The sequence below is a fragment of the Pelmatolapia mariae genome, linkage group LG16_19, assembly GCF_036321145.2.
Source record: "Pelmatolapia mariae isolate MD_Pm_ZW linkage group LG16_19, Pm_UMD_F_2, whole genome shotgun sequence".
NCBI lineage: Eukaryota > Metazoa > Chordata > Actinopteri > Cichliformes > Cichlidae > Pelmatolapia > Pelmatolapia mariae.
The window spans coordinates 58,919,833-58,943,435 of NC_086241.1; the positions used below are offsets into that span (position 1 = coordinate 58,919,833).

At 39.9% G+C, this 23,603-nt stretch overlaps 2 protein-coding genes across 4 annotated transcripts; both read left to right on the forward strand.

Moving 5' to 3' along the window:
* The first annotated feature begins 7,907 nt into the window (after positions 1–7,907).
* LOC134644941 (neutral cholesterol ester hydrolase 1-like) lies at positions 7,908–14,006 on the forward strand. The gene is made up of 5 exons (XM_063498134.1): positions 7,908–8,115; positions 9,351–9,606; positions 9,977–10,046; positions 10,174–10,345; positions 11,949–14,006. The coding sequence occupies exons 1-5, from the start codon at positions 7,975–7,977 to the stop codon at positions 12,567–12,569; spliced, it is 1,260 nt and encodes a 419-aa protein (XP_063354204.1). The 5' UTR covers positions 7,908–7,974; the 3' UTR covers positions 12,570–14,006.
* A 3,902-nt stretch (positions 14,007–17,908) lies between these two features.
* LOC134644933 (tumor necrosis factor ligand superfamily member 10-like) lies at positions 17,909–21,912 on the forward strand. 3 transcript variants are annotated; one of them, XM_063498123.1, is made up of 6 exons: positions 17,909–18,172; positions 19,125–19,256; positions 19,540–19,579; positions 19,683–19,754; positions 20,899–21,131; positions 21,696–21,912. In XM_063498123.1, exons 1-6 carry the CDS (start codon positions 18,059–18,061, stop codon positions 21,903–21,905), a joined length of 801 nt encoding a protein of 266 aa, XP_063354193.1. In that variant the 5' UTR covers positions 17,909–18,058; the 3' UTR covers positions 21,906–21,912. The 3 variants fall into 3 exon arrangements, with proteins under 3 accessions (XP_063354193.1, XP_063354194.1, XP_063354195.1); XM_063498124.1 differs by having other exon boundaries at positions 19,543–19,579; XM_063498125.1 differs by having other exon boundaries at positions 19,125–19,235; positions 19,543–19,579.
* Positions 21,913–23,603: the final 1,691 nt, after the last annotated feature.

Genomic DNA, 23,603 nt, shown 5'->3' on the forward strand with positions numbered 1-23,603 from the left:
GCAGCTATATTCCTGTTTTGCACATTAAATGTTAGAGATAATTAGTGAAGGAGCCAATGGATTTGTGATAAATGAAATCATACCCATACTGTATTTCCCTGTGACTGAATGATCTGAAATGTTTGCTACGGATGAATGTGTTGCAGTTGCACGAAAAGTGTCTGAGGCATATGTGTTGCTTCAGTGATTTATAAAACTACTTTGTAAAAAATATATTTTCTCAGGATTTGTGCATCTGTTTCATGTAGTTTGGATGCATTTACTTCAGCACCACTCCTGACCACTAAAAAGAGAAAAAAGCCTTCTGTTGGCTTTATAATCTGATCTGTACTTAATCATATCTATTTTCTCAGAAATAGATGGATATAATTTATTTAATCTTATCATGTTTTCAACAATGGATCCAAAAGGGTTTGGGTAAAGGGCATCAAAAATGTTGCATGCCATCACTCACACATGAAGGAATCTGTTTTGTATGAGTGCATGTAACTTGACCATTTAGGCCTTTACCCACTTTGAAGTCTTGTGTTCTCCATGAAATTCACTCAACTCATTCTCAGTTAGAGTAGTTGCCTTTGCCTTGAAGATAGAATAACACCTTGACTAAGAAAAGGGAAAAAAATAAGTGTCATCCTTGTGAGAGCTGCAACACACATCTAAAAAAGAGTCAGGAAGGAGACGTGTAGAGGGATAAAAAGTAGAGGCAATGAGGGTGTTGACACATCCTGACAAAATGGAACAGGGAGTGTCACTCAGCACCTCATACACCAGCATAGATAAACTACAAATACGTGCTGCACATGAGAACTTTGCCTTAAGGACAAGACACCTGGATCTGAGCTTCTGCTGAAAGCAACAGATGCCAGAAATACAGCGTCACATATAAAGCCAGGGACAGTGGGGTCACCCCAGCACATACATGCTACGTTCAGCTATTAATCATTATTACCAAGGAGAGTTTGGAAAAAAAAAAAAGATATTGCAGATATTTTACTCTGTGAGCCTACCTGTCTCCATATTACTTCTGGCCGTGTGTGTGTGTGTGTGTCCTTATTATCAGCAAGCTTGCCAAACTCTCGGTCTCAGTTTGGGTCTTGTCTCCACAGGGAAACATTAGTAAAAAGGGAAGAGTTTTATTAGAGCGTTACAAGATACCAGTTGTCTAAACTGGCTCCCAGCTCTCGACCCAGACACCCCCTTCCTGTCTTTTAAGGCAGGCTCCTCAGCTTGTGTGCAGACGTTCTGCAGCTTCTCAACATGTCAGGGTCTTTAGCTGCAGCTCCTGTTTCCAAATGTTCTCATCCTCGCATGTTAATTTGCTAATAGATTCCCCACAAGCCGCAACCGCAGACCTATGTGCCGATAAAAAGGCAATAGCTCACATATTTAATACGCGCATGCTGAAGGTGACCCCGGCCATATGTCTGGTTATCTGCAGGTTTATCTATGTATCTCCTCTGGTTGCTGCCTGCTGCATCACTCGCACCCTCTCACCACAACAACAGCTGCCTCTTGTCAACGTCGCTCGGCAGCAGCTGAGAACGAGGGGAGGAGTGCAAAACCGCATTTAACAGCCTTGGTTCTGGCTAAAGGGAACGCAAGGCAGGGAGTGGGTGTGGGGGTTTCTTTAACAGAACATCAGGATCCCATTTAGACCAGAGACAGGCTCGTGGGAGTCTGATGGGGCGTTGGCTGGATATGGCAGGGAGGAAGTGGGAGGTCATGTGTGTGCTCATGTTGATCTGTATGTTCTAATGGTTGTTTAATCATAGATGCTATGTTAATCCCTGCTGCCTTGTTGCTCTGCTGTATTGTCTCTAATGTGGTTGCTTATATTCACCGCTGTTTCCATCAAAGAGCCATGCTGAGGTGGTTTGTTTAGCTACACAGCTGCATTTCTCCTCTACATAACAGTACAGGGCTGTCCACGTGCAGGCCTAGGTTAAAGGTCAGGGCTGAGCCATGCAGTTGCCCACATCAGTGTGACACTTGACCCTTGACTCATCTCTGCCCAGGACAGCTGCCAGCCTGATACTTTTTCCAAACTGTGGGAAGCATAAATCGAGGAAACTGATGTGCTGTCTCCTGCTGACTGCAGTGGAAGGACTATACCATCTGCCTTCTTCAGTCCAAGATCCCCAGGAGACCAGGGGAAAACTTGAGTCTGACAGGAACAAGAAATGAGCTGGCTATTAATGGGTGGAAAGACTTGCTTGAAAATGAAAGGAGGGGGTCTTAGGAAAAAAACAATTATAAACTAATTATAAACTAGTGTGAGTATCTAATCTCTTTTCCTCCAATTTAATAAATCAACCAATCCCTACCTGGCAGGGATCAGATGAACAATCATTTACAGTTTACTAAGATTTTAATTAATTCCTTAGTTCATAATTTTTGTGTGGCCATTTAATGCAGTACATTAAACTATGACTAAGACATAAGTGAGGTAAGAAATTAGTAAGGGAAAACTTTATTTTCATACAGAAATTACTTATGTTTGTTAACTTGTTAATGTGTTTAAATACCTTTATATATGTGTTTGGATCTTGTTTAGGTATAAAAGCATATGAAGAAAAAAGTTTATGAAAAACTTACTATTTTCATAGCAATTCACAAAGTAAGTAGCACCCAAATACTGCTTATCAAATGCATTTATTTAAGGGATCATCAGCAAGTGTGTGAACATATCTATTAAAGCAGACGTTTTTGCAGTTTACTGGTCTGGAGCATTCAAGTTGTGTGGTAGAGCAGGCCGTCTATGAAGGTAGGCAGTAGTGACTTATCTCTGATGTATCTGTTGTGTGTTCATGTTAGATAAAAGTACTTAGGTATAGGTAAAAGTACTATATAAATGTGTGTTTGATTGGAAGAATGACTAAAAAGTTTGAGTAGAGAGGTTCTGTATAAGTGCCAGTCTACTACAATGCCATAGTCTTCCCAGTGGACGTCCCAGCAAATTCATCCTAAGGTTGTAAGAGCTACTTCTCCGACTCTCCAGTGCTCAGTTAGCAAGTTCATGGCAATACAATTAGAAAAGACTAAATACATATGGCTTGTTTGGAAGAGTTGCCAGAAGAAATCCTCTTCTCTCTAAACAGATACCAGTTGCACAGTTTAGGTTTGCAAAGTTGCATTTGAGCAAACCACAAGACTTCTGGAAGAATATCTTTTGGACAGACAAGACCAAGTGTTTGACAAGATGTTCTGCCATAAAGCATAGCACCATGAGTGGCAGAAACCAAACAGCATGTCAGCACAAACACCTCATACCAACTGTCAGGCACGGTGGTGGAGGGGTGATGATTTATTTTTCAGTCAAAGGACCTGTGCACCTTGCAGTCCTTCAGTCGACCATGAACTTCTCTGAATACCAAAATATTCTAGAGTCAAATGTGAGTCTGTTTGTCTGACAGTTAAAGCTTAGTCCATGTTGGGTCATGCAACATAACGGTGATCCCAAGCACACCAGCAAATCTACAAAAGAATGGCCTAAAATGATTCAAGTTGTTGCAATGGACTCTGTCTAAGTCAAAACCTCAACCCATCAGCAATGCTGTGGTAGGACCTTAAAACAAATATATAAATGCCAGCAAATCTCAATGAACTGAAGCAATGCTGTAAGGAAGAGTGGGTCAAAATTCCTCCACAATGAAGTATGAGACTGATATAGTACAATACAAAAAACTTCAAGTTATACACTCTCTAAAGGTGGTTCTTATATCTTGGTTCTAATATCATCATATGTTTAATTGTTGATTGCAGCAGGGATTGCAGCTGTTCCACATATACTCTGAAGCTACAACAATAATACCCAAGTAGCAGAACATATCAAGGACCACGCTACTGCTTCGTGTAGCTGAAAACACAGATAAACCCAAATTCAAGTCATGTGCTGATAAGAGCAGAAGCACAGCAACAGATGAATAATTATAACAAGTGATTGAAATGATTCCACAATGCTTAGTTGATGTCAGCGTTTCATCACCAGCAGAGCAAAATAGTCAGTTATTCAGCCAGTTAAGAACACTGTGTACCTGAACGCCTAACGCCAACGACAGCATGCCGCCCGACAAAAACACGAGCCTGCTGCTTCTGTTGCTATTCTTTCTGATATGACGCCTTGCTTTGGGAAAGACATAATAACAGATTGTTGTTTGTCATTTCAGAAATAGTCTGTGTTGCAACTGAAGCATAGCGACCACCAACTGGCCCCATGACATTCCTAAATACCATACAATGACATTGCATGTAAGTGTGTTTGCCCAGTCACACAGTTCATTGTTTCCTTATGTGAGATGATTGAAATTAAAAAGTATGGAAAGTTTTTTTTTTAATGACAAATTAAAATGGGTTAATGTCTAAATATTTTTGAAGTTGTTCAACATCATTTCCTTTAAACTGCTTATAAACCTTTCCACTCGTGGCAGGTTACCCTGTTTGGAAATCCTCACTTCTTATCGATCCATCCAAATTTCAGCTTTCATAGCAGATGATCTGACTTATCTTAGCAGAAAGAGCACAGGTGTCAACAATGACAGTTTCTCAGATACATGGAATTCAGTCTTCATTCACTGTAATATTTGTTTGTCTCAAGAGAAACTGAAATACACTCCACCCAAGTTCAATGTGAAAAGAGCTATATTCAGAGAAATTCTGGTGTATTCCCTTGCTATAAATGAACGATACGATACGACACGATGCGATACTTTATTGCCCGCTTGGGAAAATTTCTCATGGACTCAAGTGCTTTCACAGAAGCTGTTTATTTATATTTTTTACCTGGATCCTGATGGGCGTTGTATGTTTTACTCATTACTGCAATGCACGTATGCACACTGACACAGAAACAGTTTTAAAATCCTACATATGTGCATCCACTCACTTGTGTCATCCGGGTCCCATCAGCATCACTGCTGAACGGTTTCTCTTTCTGGCATATCAAAGGGACAACATTCCTGATTTCAAACACACAGCCACATCCTGTAAATTACCTTTGCAGGAGTGCTTAAGCCTCTTTTAAATCATGAAAGAAAACAAAAGTAGTGAAGTTAAAAATATCCTGTTCAAGATAATGCATGCATCTGTGCTTCAGACAGACTCAAAATCACTGCCTGCTCACTTTCTTAATATGAGTTTCAAGTACCTGTAGCAGATTGCTTCAAAAACATCTCTGTTTTAAAACACAACTTGTTAAAAAAAGCAATTCAATTTTAACTCCTACACTTTAAGTATATTAGATCCAGCGCTCAAGTACCATAATTTCTACACATATCTATAGGCAATGTCAGACCCAGGCTAAGCAATGAGGCAGCATTGCCTGAAATGGAAAACCTCAATTTCTGCCTCGTGCATTTAGTCTTGTTATATGACCATAAGTGTAATTCCAGTCAGTGACATGAGAGAGGGGCCCTCTCTCTGCCCTCCATACCACAGACTGGTGGGAGACGCCAAGCCAACACACAGGAGGGAGGAAGGGGGCAGTAAAAGGGAATTTTAATGTACACGCTTTATACCACACACATTTGCACACACACACACACACACACACACACACATGTCTGGTTTGCTATCTTCGTGGGGACATCCCATTGACATAATGCTTTCCCTAGCCCCTTACCCTAACCCTAACCATTAAAAATGAATGCCTAACCCTAACCCTTACCCTAAACCTAACCATAACCTAATTGTAACCCTGACAGTAAAACCGCATTTTGAGTGTGAAAATTGCTTTCAACCCCGAGGGGACCTGGATTTTGGTCCCCACGGTGCAGAAAGTCCCCACCAGGATAGTAAAAGTCAGATTTTGGTCCCCACCAGGATAGTACGAACCCGTACACACACACACACACACACACACACACACACACAGACACACACACACACACACACACACACAAAAGTGCATATGTCACACATACAATTTAAGCTTTCTGCTGACACTCTCATTCAGAAGGATTTTTGGAAAGTAAGCAAGCGTGGCATCTGTGTCTGGCTTAAGTGATCTTTTGAGTGTGAAACACTGACACCGCAGGATTTAGGATGTCAAGATGACTGCAAAAAAAGTGCATCACAAGTAACAGTAGAAGCATTTACACTTAACTAGGTGCAAAGGTATCAAATTACCATGACGTGCAAAAAAATATATATGCAACTGATTTTGCTGTATAATCTGCTTTCTGCTGCTCATGCATATCTTTGGCTTGATGGTTCAACGAAATCTGCATTAAAAGCATCACATTTTGTGCTATAGCTATACCTTCTGTTAGGCAGGCTTGTAAAGCACAGATGAAGCGGTTTGCATAAGGTCGTGATTTCATTATGCACCAGTTGCTCAAATTATCATTTGGAAGAAAAATATGAAAGTACAATGTGAGAAAGAGGTCATAATTAGCACTGTAGAATGAAAATATACTGAGGCAATAAAACCACAACCTGTCGTTTTCTCACTTTGGTCCGACAGTGTGTTAATTAATGAGCTTTGGAGGAACAAGCAGGCTGATCTGCTGTGTCCCTGTTTACTAATCAGCTTTTCTGTATCACCTCCTGCAGCCACCTTGCCAACCCCACGCTGGTCTTCCAAGAGGCTAAGCTGACACGGTCAGGTGGTCTTGCTACTATGTTTTGGAAAATCAGCTCAGCGCAGAGGTCAGATCCTCATCATCATGATGTTTGTTTACATTCTCACACTGGGCCACCAGGGACAGACAGTGGCCATTTAAAATTAAACCATGGGAAGAGGCAGAGTTATACAGCACAGAAAGAGAAAGTGAGACAGGAGAAGACGCTTTCCCCAATCTGCGATGAAGTCTGCGGCACTGTTGACTGTACTGGGCCTTTCTGGCAATCTGATGCAGATTTAGCTGCAGCCTAGGTGTTCTAAGACTCACACTATCTAACTTAAACATTGAATTTTAAATTATAACTGGATATCATGCTGACTTCACATCCTTTTCTCTTTCTGAATCCATGTTTTCTGTACAGTATCATTCCTGATTAATTTAAAAGCTACACAGTCAAGAAATAATAACTCATTGGTAAAAGCAGAGCTCTTGCCCAAATATTGCACCACTAATACCTTCTAGTGAGACTTTGGTCTAACACTGATGTCTGCAGATAAAAAGGCATCAATAATCAGCGAGAAAGGAGCTCCTGATTTGAACAGGAACATGACTCCACCCCAAACTGCAAATCCTCCCTTTCCAAATCCAAAATGAATTTTAAAAAAAATTACATCTCAATGATTAACACTGAGTTTCCTGAAGAGAGCATTTAGTTCTTTTTACTATTTTCTCTTTGCGGTTTTCGTCTAGTTGGTTTGATTAGGCCTAAAATAAAGAACCAACTCATATAATACCATTCTGTTTGTCATCCTTTAAAATGTGATTGCAAAATCTGCCCACACTTATCTAATGTCTAATGGACTGCAGCTCCATTGTGCCTCTCGGTGGTTATAAACATGTAATACAACTTACACACGCCTACAGCTGTTCGAAAAAACCCTCCCACTTCCCAGATGCCCACTCGTTGCTGTTTTCACTCAGCTTTCAAAATAAAAGCCCTAATCCAGTCATGCGAATCGCGTAATAAAAATACTGTGATACCTTATTTTTACTAGGCTGGATTTTACCTCAATGTATTTTGTTTTGTTTTGTTGTTTTTTTTAGTTTATTTGTTTTATTTTTCATACGACCAGCCTACGTATGACCAGATGAAGCCACGGCTATTTCATGTTTTCCCATTTCCAAAGTTATGTGACTAAAATAGATTTATTCTAAACGTTTTATTTTTAAAAGAAACGTCACTTTCAAAATTTAGGTTTATTTTGAAGATTTCCAGCGGAAGTGCTTAATTGCCCACGTATTCTAGTGCCAAGCGCCAGTGACAAATTAAGAATCAGACAGCTTGAGGCGGCCAGGTCTGTCTCAGTCTTCCGCCCAGTCAGTAACTGAAGAAACATCATCCTACAGCTGCGAGATGAGGCTGCTGTCACTCCTGCTTACTGTGTCATTAACGCTGGCACTTGCTTATTATATTTACATCCCGCTGCCTGATGCCATTCAGCAGCCGTGGAAGTTGATGGTGCTGGATGCTTATTTAAGGACAGCATTTCATGTGGTAAGAGAGTAGATGTTTTCACTGTGAAGAAAAGCTGGTGCACGTAAGGCATCAAAAAGAGACGAATGAGAAGGATCGCATTAGACGGAATCTTGACTTTTCTATGTGCAAAGTTTTAATTAAATGTGTTATTACAGGTTGGCTGCATGAACTGTATGTTTGAAAAGCTTGCATTATTAAAAACATGCTCTGTACACAACACACTCAAACACAGACTTGGACTTTGAACCTTGTGTTTATTTGTAAAAGAAAAAAAGTACCATCTTTCTTTGCTAGAATATGCTGTTTGGTGTTGATATTCAGTGTAACAGTGCAAAATGATATGCTGCTGAAATAAATACGGATGTCATGGATTTAAGGTATCTATAGTCCAATTTTTAGTTTTACTGGATGACCAGAAATCCAGAGGTCTTTTCATGCTTGTGTCATGAAATCTGATTTCACAGCAGGGTTGAAATGCACCAAGTCTGTGAAAGAGCTCATTTAGTAATCCCACTGTGTGATTTCAAAAGTTATTGAGACTTTTATTTTGGCGCTGTGAGGGGATCGTGAACTTTACACCCTCACCTGTGTTCTACATTTTGAAAGTGGTAGATAATAGATGGCAAGAAACTATCCGTTAATTATTAGCACGCTGGCCGAGACTAATCCTCAGAGCGAGAATTTCACAAAAAATCTGGACTTATTGTGTTATTTTGTAAGATTTAAAACAGTCATTAGCATCTAGTTTGAGGACACTGTTTAAGAAAACGTCACTAATATTAATTTTGCATTGCTTCATTGTTTCTACAGCAAATGTTTTGCACAAGAACGTGCTCAAGTGTGAGTGATATTGTTAAATAGTTTTAAAACCCACTAGTGAACAGTTTGCTTATGCATAACAGAAACTGACTTTATTCTTCATTAAAATGAAAATGTGATATCTGCACATGTGACAGCCCGACTGGCTGTACCTCAGTGTCTTCAGCACTGCTGTTGAGACACTCTGAGTGAGGGAAAGGGCAGACATATCAGTAATGCACAGTGTAGGAGGAGAAAGGTGACTGTGAGAAATTGTGTCTCAAAATCCTGCCAAGAGATGACTACATTTTGCCTTTTGCCAAATTCCCTACGACTTTGTGTTGTTTCCACTAATTTCCTTTCAATCTATATATTAAATTCTTAATGTGTGTCCTGAAACAAACAAGAACCAATCAAGGGGTTTGAGCTGGAGTTTGGTTTACTCTTGTCTCCAGGCCTCTTTAAAGCAATGGCTGGGATTTGACCATCACATTAGATCGGTCAGGCAGTTCACATTTGGCTTTGAAGGAATATTGAAGGAATTTCTGAGTTCTGAGTCCAGTGCAGGGGTCGTTCCAGGTGTGAAGGTCAGCGACATCTCTTTCGCTGGCATCCCAGTGCGAGTTTACGAGCCCCCAGCTGGAGGGGAGGGTCATCTGAGGAGAGGGTTGATGTATTTCCACGGAGGTGGCTGGGCCTTCGGCACCACCAGTGAGTCTCTAATTGCTTTCTCTAGTTAGAAATAAAAATAATATGCCTACTTTAAAAAGAATCGTAGACTTTGAGACATTACTTGTGATAATTACAGCTATCTTTGCTTTTTAGGTGCAAAGTTTCTTAAGTGTCAATAACACAATAGGCATATATCTAACCTTATCAATCTGTTATTGTCTATATACTGCAGTGTTTTATCTTTAACTGCCTTGAAATAAAAGATTTTTGTCCAGATCAAACAGAGGAGTTTATATAGTGTTTGAGCTTGTACAGATGTTTTTTACCCCACGTTTAAATTTCAGTTTGCATAATCCCTGAACGTCTTCTTTTCCATCTTTCTCTGTCTCTCACTCTTTCAATTCCTCAGAGAAGGGGCCATATGATATTACCAACCGAGTGGTGTCAGATGAGCTGAATACTGTTGTGGTCTCTGTTGAGTAAGTGTGTTTCCTCTTGCAAAACTGTATTCTCCATTCACAACATCAGTGGAGTGTCCCTTTAATTATATACTCCAAAGCTTTCTAAACCTCTAGTAAATTACATCTGAACCCTCTGTGTGTGTAGGTATCGTCTGTATCCAGATGTGCACTTTCCAGTGCCATATTTAGACTGTCTTACTGCTGCCAAACACTTCTTGTCTCCAGAGGTTCTTGCCAAGTATTCTATTGACCCAGATCGTGTGGCTGTGGCAGGTGACAGCGCTGGAGGAAACCTTGCTGCTGCAGTTGCTCAGGAGGTAAACGGAAAGGCTATTTTCTGCACGCATGCAAGAATGTATATATCAAGCTCAAATGCCAAATGTTTTAATTCATAAAATGCCTTCCACGACTGCTAGTATAATGCTCTGGATCATGACATATATCCTGATTTCTTTGTTTTTCCACATTTATCATTCTTAGATGTTTTAAATGATCAGACAGTTTTTAATACTAGACAAAAATAACCCAAGGTAATACAAAATGCAGTTTTTGAATCATGATTTTAATTTATTAAGGGAAAAAGTTGCTGTGGAGGAATTTTGTCTCACTCTTCTTTGCAGCATTGTTTTAATCCAGCCGTTTCGAATGGTTTTCAAACGCGAGCAGCCTGATTAAGTTCATGCCAAAGCATCTCCATTGGATTTAAGTCGACCAGGCCGATGCAAAATCTTACTTTTTTGAGCCATTCAGAGGTGAACTTCCTGGTGTGTTCAAGATCATTGTCATGCTGTAAATCTAAGTGAACTTGAGCTTCAGTGCACAAACTGATAGCCAGACATTCTCCTGGCAGAAAACAGAATTCATGGTTCCATCAGTTATGGCAGTCATCCAGGTCCTGAAGCAGCAAAGCAGCCCTAGAATATCAGACTACCACCACCATGTTTGCGTTTGTTTTTGGTCAGCAGTGGTTATAACCTTGGAACTCAACTGTGGAGGCCGTTTTTGCTCAGTCTTATTGTTGAATCATGAACTCTGACCTTAACTGATACAAGTGAAGCTCGCAGGGCATTGGATGTTGTTCTGGTTATTTTGTGACCTCCTGAATGAGTTGGCGATACACTATTCGAGTAATTTTGGCAAGGTGTCCACTCCTGGGAAGGCTCACCACTAATATAATAATGGATCTCACAATGGTTTGCTGGAACACCAAAGAATTAGAAATGGCTTCAAAACCCTTCACCTCAGACAGGTTCTATTAAAGTAATTTCGTCTGATTCAACAGGTCTGGCAGCCGAGTGTGGCTGGTGAAATTGAACTCAGCTTTCTATAAAAAGTTATCCATGATATTTAATTAATTATTTAACAAGGGAGGAGCATTGTTTTTTCACACAGAACTAGTTGAAAACAGGATGTGGGCACATGCTATTTCACAGCACTGTAAATTAGTTGCATTGCAAAGCTATGTTTACAAAGCTGTTCCACACCATGTCTTGTCTTTCTCCCCTCACCGCAACCGGTTACAGCAGATGGCCGAGTCTGGTTCTGCTGGAGGTTTGTTTCTGTTAAAAGGGAGTTTTTCCTTCCCACTGTCACCAAAGTGCTTGCCCATGGGGGGTCATGTGATTGTTGTTTTTTTTTCTGTATGTATTATTGTAGGGTCTACCTTACAATATAAAGTGCCTTGAGGCGACTGTATAAACAAACTGAATTAAATTGAACTAAGTGGCTCTAATATGCAACATATGAAAAAAAGTCCAACACCACGTTGTTGTTGGTTGTAATTTAGAGTTGAAAGAAGAAAGAAAAACACACGTTCATCTTGCTGTAAGGAAAAGGAAAGAACCAACCATTTGACATCACCACACAGTCTGCATTGCAATGTACACAGCCATTACTCATATTGTGTGTTTGTTTTTTCAGATTTCTGTAGATGACAGCATGAGTGTGAAATTCAGTGTCCAAGCTTTGATCTATCCAGTGCTCCAGGCTTTGGATTTCAATACACCCTCCTATTTGCAGAACCAATACATCCCCGTCCTTTACCGGACCAACATGATCCAGTTCTGGCTGCAGTATCTGAACATTGACCTTTCTCTTATGCCCGAGTTTTTAGTGAACAACCACAGCGCTTTGCAACACTCTTCACTCACCCCAGAGCTGAGGTCAAGACTTGACTGGAATGTGCTACTTACTCAGAAGTACAAGAAGAACTACAAGCATGTCATTGTGGAAAAGGGCTCTGAGGGGTTTCTGAAGAAGGTGCCAGGCCTGCTTGATGTGCGGGCGGTACCACTGCTGGCTGGGCCAGAAGTGTTGGCAAAATGCCCTCGTGCATACATTCTAACATGTGAGCATGACGTGTTGAGGGATGATGGGCTGATGTATGCCCGCCGCTTACAGGATGCAGGGGTCGCTGTTACCAGCGACCACTATGAGGATGGCTTCCATGGATGTTTCAGTTTAACATCCTGGCCACTGGAATTTGATGTTGGGAAGAGGGCACTCAGGGGTTACCTCAACTGGCTGCAGAACAACCTGTAGAATTGTGTATGTGTGTTTTTGCAAGTGAGTAATGGTTAGAAGCCCTTTTCTTTGTGAATCACAGGCTTGGCTGAAGGCCTAGTAAATGTACTCTTTGTTTAAAAATCTGACATCTAAGCTCAGGGCCCTTGTGTACCTGCACACGCTCAGTACATGTGAAGTTTTTATGATACTTAGAACCAGTCTAATCTGCTGGCAACATCAGCATAGCTAACACTGTCACCAACTAATAAAGATACTTTATAAATTCATTAAAGTGCTTTGACAGCCAATAGCTTTGCTTAAATGGATTCATTTATCGGCTGTTTCCAATAAGAAGGATCGTGCATGTGCTGTTTTGTAGCGACACAAAAAACACATGAGTAATAAATGTCACAAGACCTTTTTAATTTATACTCCACTATTAAAACAAAAGCATCACAAGTTAGGTCCCAAAGTCGAAAACAATCATTTGAATTGTGGTGTTTTTTTCCCCTCTCACTAAAAACAGCTGAGGTCAGGTCAGCAGTTTCAGCAGTGCTCAGTATTTTACCCTGTTGGCTGGTATACAGTAGATCTGCCGCTTTTATTCATATTGAAGTTGCTCAATGACTATCAAAATGACTGCCATGAATTTTTAAACTGTCATGCACCCCAAACGATAAAAATTTGTCTGGCAATTTTATGGGGTTGACTTTTTGGGTTTTGAATGAACTGTCTCCTTAAATATTAATATTTAAGGTATTTTGTATAGATGGTCATGTTCCCCTCACAATACTTTATAATAACAATGCTATATTTAGATCTTGTATCATCACCATAACCAAATAAATTTGTAGAATCCTACAAGTTTGGGGTCAGATACCTGCAAAGCTAACAAAGTTCTAGCCTCAGTTGTATTTTATACCAAATTTGAAATCTGAGCATTTCACTGTGTTCATCTGAAGAATGAATATAGGGAAATCTAATCTGATCGTGCATATTAGCCTGCTTGCATAGTATTAAGTTCAAAGCAAAGCTGTATCTAAGTAGCAAGGTATTCAGTAGGTATTCACTGCCTTTCTTGAGTTCAGCTTGCACCATAAGAACACAATGTCTAACATATTCTGGCTCTTGACAATCGCTAACAAAATGCACATTTCCTTTTAGTCTGATGACTGTTTATTTTTACACTCATCTTCCTGTATTTTTATAGTAGTTCATTGGTTTTATATAAATGACTGAAAGATATTTTGTTTGCCTGTCAGAAGCAGTTACTGAAAGCAGCTGCATGTATGCCAGGTGCAGGGATAGCATCACGATCCTGACCAGATTGTTGTATATAAAATGCATTTGCAGGCTTCAAGTTCCAATTTTCTCCTTCTTTTAAACCTTTTTTCTTTTTTAAATGAAGGCTCACAGCTACAGCATACATCATCAGCCTGTGATGCGCAATAAATACAGTATGATTTTGGTGCATTTTCCTTCCGTGTGTCTCATTATTCACATTTGTTGTTTTTCTGGATGACTTAATGTTCAGCTTGAGTTACATAAGTTCTGATCATTGGACTGATCTGCACTGATTATTGCAGAAAACCCCAAAAAATATATATATATATATAATAAAAAAAAAACTTCTCTGTTGAACATGGGGCATTATCAGGTTGACTAAATGTACTCATTGTGTTTCCTTTTGGCAAAACTATAAGCTGGAAATCACAAATATTATGTGAATGGTCAACCAGTCTACATACTCATATAATATTCTGTACTTTAAGAGATAGCTTGGCCCTGCCACAGACTGGCGATCTGTCCAGGGTGTACCCTGCTTTTGGGATAGACTAAGGTTTGTGGATGTCCTCTTTTCCCCTGCCTGGCAGCTGCATCTTCAGCATTCTTTGCCCCATTTATCCACTATCCCTCCTCTACATATCTCCAGACCATCTCAGCCTTGCCTCTCTTACTTTGCCTCCAGACTGAACCTCAGATGCTCCTCTGACATACTAACCTCTAATCCTGTCCCTCCAGCAAAATCTTAAAATCTCTCTGCCTCTTGCGCCATCTCTTGTCTGGATCCATGTGTCTGATTTGGGAAAGATTTTATACTAGACGCCGCTCGTGACACAGCCTCTTCATTTATCCAGACGTGCGATTAATACAAGCAGTAAGACGACATATGCACACATCTTAATTAGTTTCAAGAGAACTGAGTGAATATTTTGGGTGGCCACACAAATAATTTGTTACAGCCCTAATAATCAGTGTAATCCTGCCCCCTGCTGGACTACAAGACTATCTTTCTCTTCTGTAGTGGCACCTATTTAACATGATGTTACTCATTTGTTTGGTCGGATGACAATTTTTTTTAAAGGAAAATAGCATTGCTGAATAAATTTTGACCATAAACAGTTCCCAAACATTTATTGAATAAAATCATCTGGATTTGAACTTAAAATACCTCAAATGGAACCTACTAGTTAATATGGAAATCAAAAACATCTGTCTCTCTATGAGGAATAGATGGTGTTATAAAACTGTGACAGTTATGAGAACAATGGGGCAAAGCTCCGAAGCAAAGCTTAAATACCCAGAAGACTTATAGATTTAAAAGATACACTCCATCTACTCCCTTCTGCACTCTACTTGTCTTGTCCCTCCCCTGAGGCTTCTCCTCCCTGCGTTCCTCTCAGTGAAGTCATGGAATCTCCCTAAATTCCCATCTGAGGACTACAGCTGCTCAGAAGACAAAGTGTCGAACAATGCATCGAGACACCAGCAATTTAGCTGGCTTCCGTAGAAAGGTGTTTCCCTCACAAGAACCTACTGCATCTAAATATAAGAACAAAGACACAGAGCTGATACACAGATTAACATGCAATTCACTATCACTATGACTATAAATGAATGTAAGGGTTACAATCAAATATCTTTTAAATTTGGTTACTAAGAAAGGATATATGCTATATGCTTTTCCTTTATAGTAAATCTCTTAAATTACCAAAACAGTAAATACAAATAAGGTCCCTGATTTAACCTTTACCGTTGGGTAGTATATAATAAAATATACCAGTAATTAATTACATCCAAATGAGCAAATTAATTAACTATACAGCAACAAATGTCATATAAATAGCTGACTAAAAAATACAATAGTTGAAGTGTAACATATATAAATTAGGTTAGTAAGTACAAGTATATATAAATACACATACATAAATATACATCTTCCACATGATCATTAATTGTTGAGCTTTTCAGAAGTAGAAAATTGACTGACAAACATTTACATGATCAGATAAAGCAAGTTCCTTGTTCATATGCCTTGAATATTAATATAAGCATAAATATAGCATATAATACATATATAAATACACAAAATAAGCAATTAAATATACTCATTAATGAGATATAGCAGCCAAATGTCACAGTATTTCAACTATTGTCAGTCGATTGCACAGTGATTAGTTCTTATTAGTGTTTGGTTTGTGCAAACTCTACTGCTTAGTTGTCCCCACCAACAACACTAAAAGACCAGGAAGACAGCTTAAGTGGATTATTGCTGAATTCTTTCTTTGGTTAAGAAAAACTCCTTCCCACCATCTAACCAAGTCAGGATCACGCTGGAGGAAGTAGATGTATCATTGTCCAAGTCTACACTCAAGAGTTACCTTCATGAAGAAATACAGAGGGATCACAAGAAGGTGAAACCACTGATTACACTCATTAAAGAAAACTGGCATATTTCCCACAATGTCTGACTATTCCTTTAGGCATCGAATTGCTAGAGGATTAAAGCTAGCCAAGACTTGCATGAGAAAATAGCTGACACAGGTCAAAGGTCACCAAATGTCTCAAGGTAAGGAGAAGAAATAACAATAAGACAAATGGAAAAAAGGCTGATAAAAATGCATGTTTAAATGCATGTTTGCTGTTGAAGTGTTGACAGGTATGTCTCTCAGGGTGTCATCTGGCTTGCCTGAGGCCAAATAGTCTTCAGGTATCACTCACCTTTTCCATTCATTCTCTCTGACAAGCCTGGGAATTACCTGACTAAAGGGAACACATTAGTCTTTACTCTGCCTTCCGCATTTTTGATATTTTAATCTCTGCTGCGATCCTCATTTAAACTTCTGAGTACATTTTTAATGTACTTTGGTGCTGCCTGCTTTAGTGAACCTGCTGGGAAATATTCAGTGATGTGCTAAACGTGTGAAGATTAAAGTTACATGCGTGCGGCTTTGAATGCGCTTTGCATGTTTTCCCTCAGCGTTTGATTGTTGGGAGGGTCACTCACATCCTGGAGCTGTGAACTCCTTCAGCCCCACTTTCACTTCCTGACACTGACAATAGAGCAAGGGTTAGAGGTGATGGAATGAAAGCACGGGAACCACTCAAGGTTAAATTCTCCCGATTAAATCACTCCCCTGTGACAAATACTATGTGAGTACGCAGAAGCCCTAAAAATGGCAGGTCATTCAGCACTAATCAAATAGAAGTCTCTCAGATCACCACACAATAGCAGGAAGGAGATTACTTTCAGATGCTGATGATCTGCTACCTGCACAGTACTTCTATCCAAAACTTCCTCACAGTGTTAGCCTATTGCTGCTTTGATTTGCTTTGCACAGTCTCTTACTTGCGACACATACAAGTGCACATGTGACATACCGCACATGTTTTAACAATAACCGCATTATTTCCTTCATCAAGCAACACCCAAGCAATGCCAAGAGGATAACTGCAAACCAAGGTTCCTTAACTGACTTCACCTGCAGCTGTTTAACAGTTAGACACCAAGATAACTTATTTCTATCATAAAAGAGAGACAAAACAAAATTGCTTCATGGCTACATAAACCACAACACATGTTACCACTGACTGTTTCCAGGGCCTTCATGTTGTCCTCGATTATCCCCACATTTGGGGAATTAAGTTGTAAAAATGCACTGATTAGTTGCTTCTTGGACACAATGACAGATTTATTGAGTTGTGAAATATGGGTGAAGTTGAGGACACTGGGATTAAATGTCGTAAAGCTATTCTGAGTCATACAAAGAAGGAGATTTTAGGCACTATTTTGAACTAATTCAAGATTGCATATAGTTTTATATGGTTTAAGCATATACATACTTTTCTGTCTGTGATTGTGATCTTCTTTATTATATCATAATATAACAGTACGTGACTTTATTAGTAGCAAAAAAATGTCTGAAGTGGGACAAAAGGGAGATTTTATTTAAAAAAGGAAGCAAGTTTTGACATTTCCGACACTGACTGAAGGCATCCTAAAGTTGCATGTGCAGCAGCTCCCTGCCCCTTTCTATCTAATAACAGTGACATCTTGAGGCTGTTGTAATGCTCCATACCTCCCTTCTGCTCCACCTACAGACGCCTGCACACTTTTCCTCCCTCTCTCTCTCTCTCTCTGTCCTACATAGAAGAAATGCAACAGAGCTTGATCTGCCACTCTCACGCGCTTTCTTGATCCTTAAGTTTTTTCTAGCACTTGGTGAATTCAGTCGTTGTGTGATATGGCCATGTCCGTTTCTGTCCAGAGTCTGGGGCTCGTCTTACTCGCAGCAGTCCTCCTCCAGACCATCGCGGTCGCCGTCAGTTTTATGTACTTCAACAAAGTCCTGAACACGGTAAGAAATGCGTTTGGTTTGCGTGGAACGCGTGAGAGTGAGTGAGAGGCGTGAAACATGGTGTCCTGACATACTTCATGGGAACAAGCTAAGCTTACTAAGAACACAGATCTTCATTGTGGCATGCGGCTCATACCTGTAAGATAAGTATGATCGAGGACAGAGGAACTGCATATTAAAATATGAACTCCAAATGACCTGTGGACAGCGGACAGGCGGATATAGTCAGATAAACATTAAAACTGCTTTACCACTTTCATTTTATTGCCTCAGAAATAAACAAGGAATAGAAATAAATGCGCTAGGAATATATACTTTTTAAAGAGAAATTTAGAAAGGTTATTTAGGTTACTCCTAAAATTCCTGTAATAATCCCTGCGGGAATTTCTGCACCCAGCGCCGGACAATGAGAGCGGAGAAAGTTGGGGCGAGATAACATTAAACAATTGGAGGAAATGGGTTGTGACACCCTAAAGCAACGCATTTCAGAGACGGGTATTGTGACGAGCTGAAAACGCCTCTAAAATATCATAATCACGAGAATCACACACACGTCTCCGCTCAGACACACCTGTGGCGCAAGGACAGCCTGCTGACATTATGTTTTTCGTTGTAATGATATTTCCAGCAAATTGTCAAGCACGCACATACACACGTAGCATGTCTTATGGTGATTACAGCAGACTTAAAGCTGTTAATTTTTTTTAAAAGCCTTCAAAGCACTGTTGTTCACCTCATGGACCTGCATCCAAAGCAGGTATTTTGAAGCCAATGTGCGCAGTCCATGTTATATCAATGATGGTTATGCCACAGACACTTCCACCGGGAGAACATGTAACCTAATAACCAGTGCCTCAACTTTTATATTTACAGATCAGTTAGTAGGTAAGAAGAATTTGCACATGTGTCTGATTAGTTTCACCCTGTTTTACTTGTTGTTTTACCCTCATAGATGCAGGAGAGTTTTTCCAGGAGCAGCATGTCCTGTCTTGTAAACCCAAATCTGAACTTCCTGGACGCGGCAGAAAAGAAGAGCGACCCCTGCTGGCAGGTCACGCAACAGGTCCACTACTACTTAAAGAAGGTTTTTATTGATCTTTGTTCAGCTGAAATTTGATAGAGTTGGTTAGTTCTAATTTAACTATTTTGATCGTTCACTTTTGGAAGTCTGATCCTTAAAAAGGAAATCTGCCATCACAGCTGGGTTAAAGCAGACTGGGTACCGAGGGGTTCACGGTGGTGACTTCCTTGCTGATTCTGATTGAGTTAGTTTAGTGATTTTATGTTTCTTTATATTTTAAATAACTGGTAAATCTCTTTTACTTCCACTTCTCTTATTATTCCTCTGTTTGTTTGTTTTTTGTCAGAAGATTGCTGAGGGATTCCAGACACCTACTCCCAAGAGAAGTAAGAACCATACCATTCAATGTCAATCACACTGTCATGCATGGCTTCTTACACTGAAAATGTCCCGTGTGGATGTGTGTGTATTCTGCTTCATTTTTCACAGGGGTCTCTCTTCCCAAAGTTGGTGCACATGTGACCGGTGTTGTCTCATCAGTAGAGCCTCCAAATTCAGAGAGTGAGGATCATTTTATCAGTTACATTTGATTCTGAAATGCATAACAAACACCTGAAACACATAACACGTGTGCACACTGCTTTACCTTTTCAAGGCCATAGGTTAGGAATTTTGCTTCCAGGCTTCCGAGGCTCCTTTCAGATTTTGTTACCTCCTCACACCCTACATGTCTGTACAACCGCTCTCTCATACCCTGGAGTTTCCTATGGTGTCTTTGAGATGAGTCATTAGTCTTTGTCTGGGAAATGAAAAAGAAAAAAAGCTCATATATTGCCTACGTAGATACTTTCCAAGCATTGTATGCAATGGACTATTGATCCAGTGTACACAGACCCGCTGAGAGGAACAGCATGTAAAAGGAAAGCTTTGAAGCATGTGAAAGGAATTCACTTTAAAGGTACTATGTGTAGAATCACATTTGTACCTTCATTGTGACTCTTCAAAAAAGCAACTTTAAAAATGGCGAGCTCGTCTTCTTTTTTCAACCACAGTGGAGGAATCTGCATGTATTTGATTTGGCAGGGACTTTTACGCCAGATGCAGCCCACCCAGGGACTTTTGCATGTTAGGTCGGCAAGGTGCATTAAAGCCGGTGTGGTCTTTATGTTAATAAATGTGCTGAACAACATCGCCGCAGTAAATAAGTGGGGAGGACGGGGAAACAGGCTAGGAGCATGCATTACTTTGTCTTATTTTTTTTCCATGCTACCACTAGAGGGAGCCAGTCAAATATGTTCACATTCTAATAAACCTCTTGTCCTGATGTGGTGCCAGTGTCTGACTGATGCACGACTTATTTGACAGTCTAATTTATTGAATAGTGGTTTAGTAGTTCTAGATTAGGCACCATGTTAGAGGAAAAAATAATTCTTCCACAGTATGCAGCACCAATACATGGCTGAACATTATTTTAATCTATTAGAGAAGCAGTTGTGTATAGCTGCGGGTCTGTGGGCACATCTGTAAACATTACTTACCCACTGTACATGTCATGAACATTTATTTATAATTTGGTTAGCTGTTACTGTTTTAACAGTGTTTAATAAAACTCAGTCTTGAAGCTTTAAATGTTTTTGTATTTCAGTGATTTTTCTATGCATATATACTATGTCTTACTTTCTGTATGCGCGTGTGGCTGTTCCAGGTTTACGGAGCAGCAAGGGGTACCTGGGAGAGCGCATCAGAGAGTGGGAAGGCCAGAGAGGCCTGTCCTTCTTGCAGAACATAGAGCTGAGAGGAGGAGAGCTGCTGGTGCCCAGAGCAGGCCTCTACTACATCTACGCCCAGACCTACTTCAAACTCCCCTCCATGGGGGAGATGGACGGGGAAACAAGAGAGGAGCAAGGAGCTCAGCTTGCCCAGTATATCTACAAGAAGGTCAAAGCTTTTTTACTTATTAAAGGATAACTGGTGGAGATGGTTAGCTATAGCTATAATTAGAAATTATGCTATTAGTGTTTTAGCGAATAAATATTGTTTCATGATGTTCAAGTGAGAGATGGAATTAAAAAGGCAGCTAAACCTTTTAATCCAAGAAATCATTAACCATATTACATAGTTTTCTTCCAATATCTATATCTCTGTCCCTCCGTGGCATTTAATTAGTGTTGTGTCCTTTAAGGCTTCTTAAAAGTACACACTTCCTTTTTCTTTCAAATACATTAAAGAACATTCACAGCCTTCAAGTGTTAAGTTACTTTGCTCTTGTTTGAGATGCATATATCCTTACAGGATTTCCTTTGAGCTTGAGTTGGTTTAAATAACCTCAGTGTCAATCAGGATAAAATGAAATGAAGTCAGTACAGCTACTTTTGCCTGTGAATTTAAACCGAAAGGTAGAACGCTTACAAATCAGTGAAATGTGCTGATATATAATGCCATGCTTTATTCACGTTTTTCTTCTTTTTTTTCTTCTTTTTTTTCTTTTGGTGTGGCCCACAGATGAGTTCCTACACGGCACCTATCTTACTGATGAAATCGTTTAGGAGTGTCTGCTGGCCTCGGGGTCAGGAGCCTGGCCTCTTCTCTCTGCATCAGGCTGGCACTGCCTTTCTACAGCCTGCAGATCGCCTCTTCATTACTGTTAGCAATGCTAGTGTCATAGAGATGGACGGTAGGGCAAACTACTTTGGGGCCTTCCTCGTGAGCTAAAAATAAGCATCCAGGACTGAAATTTTAAAAAGGCATGAGCAGAGGTGAAGCAGAATGTTGCTTGATAACATAAGTGGCAGTCGGACGGAACAGGACTGGAAGAGAAGACTGTAAGGATAGCAAAAGGACTTCTTCGGGACCAGAGGTCATGTATGACATTCCGGAAATAATGTCATCGAAATAAATCCATCAGTGGCCTTTTAATTGGTCGACCTAACACAGGAATTCCGTTTTCAAGCCTGAGAAACTTCATGGAAGCTTGATGTACGGTAGCAAACATGGATTATGTTTTGCATTCGGATAGATAGAGGTGCACTTGGAGCCATACAATAGATACAGATTTAAATGTCACACGTGAATGCCCTCTATTGTAGCAATCCGTTTTGCCTGCAGGTGAAACTGTTCCCAGCTGAGTTATCAGTCACTGGAAAGGGCAGTGATGTTGGGCACATGAGAGGTCTTACATCAAAAATTCTGACAAGATTTTACATGTTGAATATTATGAATGAAGCTTCCTACTTGTTTATGTCATCGCTGTGCAATCTAGTGAATCAATGTGGTATTAAAGAGATAAAGGGATTCTGAAGTTCTCAATGCCTTAACAAAAACACAGATGCATCTCAGAAAATGAGAACACCCTTTAGAATTAGTACACCCAACAATAATCATGGGAAAAGCTGCTGACTTGACAGTCATGATCTGATAATCATTGATACCCTCTACAAAAGGGATAAGCCAGGATGTCATTCCTGTAAAAACTGGAGGTTCACAGAGTTTTGTAGTAAAGCCTATTGATAGAAAGTTTATTGTAAGGGAAAAGTGCAGTAGGGAAAATGGTGAAAAAACTTCACAAGTGTTGGACTGAGGCTGGAATCACAGCATGAAGAGCCACTACATGCAGGTGTCTTCTGGAAAGATACTACAGCTTTCTCAATCCTAATATCAAATCACATCGGAATCAAAGGAACTTACCTGGCCTAAGAAGTTGCTCAGTGGTCCAAAGTTTTCAGCTAAAAGTAAAATTTGCATTTTATTTTAAAATTAAGATCCTAAAGTCTGGAAAAATGAAAAATCCAAGGTGTTCGAAGTCCACTCTAAACTTTATGCAGTCTGTGACGATTTGGGGTGTAACGTGATCTGGTGGTGATCTACCAGATTTTAAAGCTCTTCATGCTTCAATCAAGCTTTATGGAGCTTCAGATTTTCATTTCCAGCAGGGCTTATCTTCCCAGAGTTCCAAAGTGACTATAAAATAGTTTGCTGACCATGTCAGTACTGTGACTTATTCGTCAGCCAACTTACCTGACCCAAACCCCGCAGGTGTATTGTCAGAAGGAAGAAGAGAACGGTAGGAGATTGCATACCCAAGAGATGAGCTGAAGGCTCCTATGAAAGCAACCTGATCTTCAGGAACACCTCAGCAGTGACAAAAATGAATCCCTTCATTCATTGATGCAGCAAGTTTTAGTAGCAACCCGCACTATTAAAATAAATTACCATAAAAAGAATTTTCATGATATTCTAATATTTGAGATGTGTCAGATTATACTGTATTTTAAGTGTTTTCCAATACATTTTTACACTAAAGTGTAAAATACAAATCGTGACTACCACATACTATATCACTACATGTATCCTGAAAACTACTGAATGGATTGCCAATAAATGTTAGTGGAGACGTTCATGGTTAATTAAATT

What these genes read in the sequence shown, in the direction of transcription:
- LOC134644941 (XM_063498134.1), top strand. Translation starts at nt 7,975, where the DNA reads ATGAGGCTGCTGTCACTCCTGCTTACTGTGTCATTAACGCTGGCACTT. An exon ending in TAAGGACAGCATTTCATGTG is followed by an intron (nt 8,116 to 9,350) that starts GTAAGAGAGTAG and finishes TCTTGTCTCCAG; the next exon opens with GCCTCTTTAAAGCAATGGCT. An exon ending in ACTGTTGTGGTCTCTGTTGA is followed by an intron (nt 10,047 to 10,173) that starts GTAAGTGTGTTT and finishes CTGTGTGTGTAG; the next exon opens with GTATCGTCTGTATCCAGATG.
- LOC134644933 (XM_063498123.1), top strand. Translation starts at nt 18,059, where the DNA reads ATGGCCATGTCCGTTTCTGTCCAGAGTCTGGGGCTCGTCTTACTCGCA. An exon ending in TCCACTACTACTTAAAGAAG is followed by an intron (nt 19,257 to 19,539) that starts GTTTTTATTGAT and finishes GTTTTTTGTCAG; the next exon opens with AAGATTGCTGAGGGATTCCA. An exon ending in CCCAGTATATCTACAAGAAG is followed by an intron (nt 21,132 to 21,695) that starts GTCAAAGCTTTT and finishes TGTGGCCCACAG; the next exon opens with ATGAGTTCCTACACGGCACC.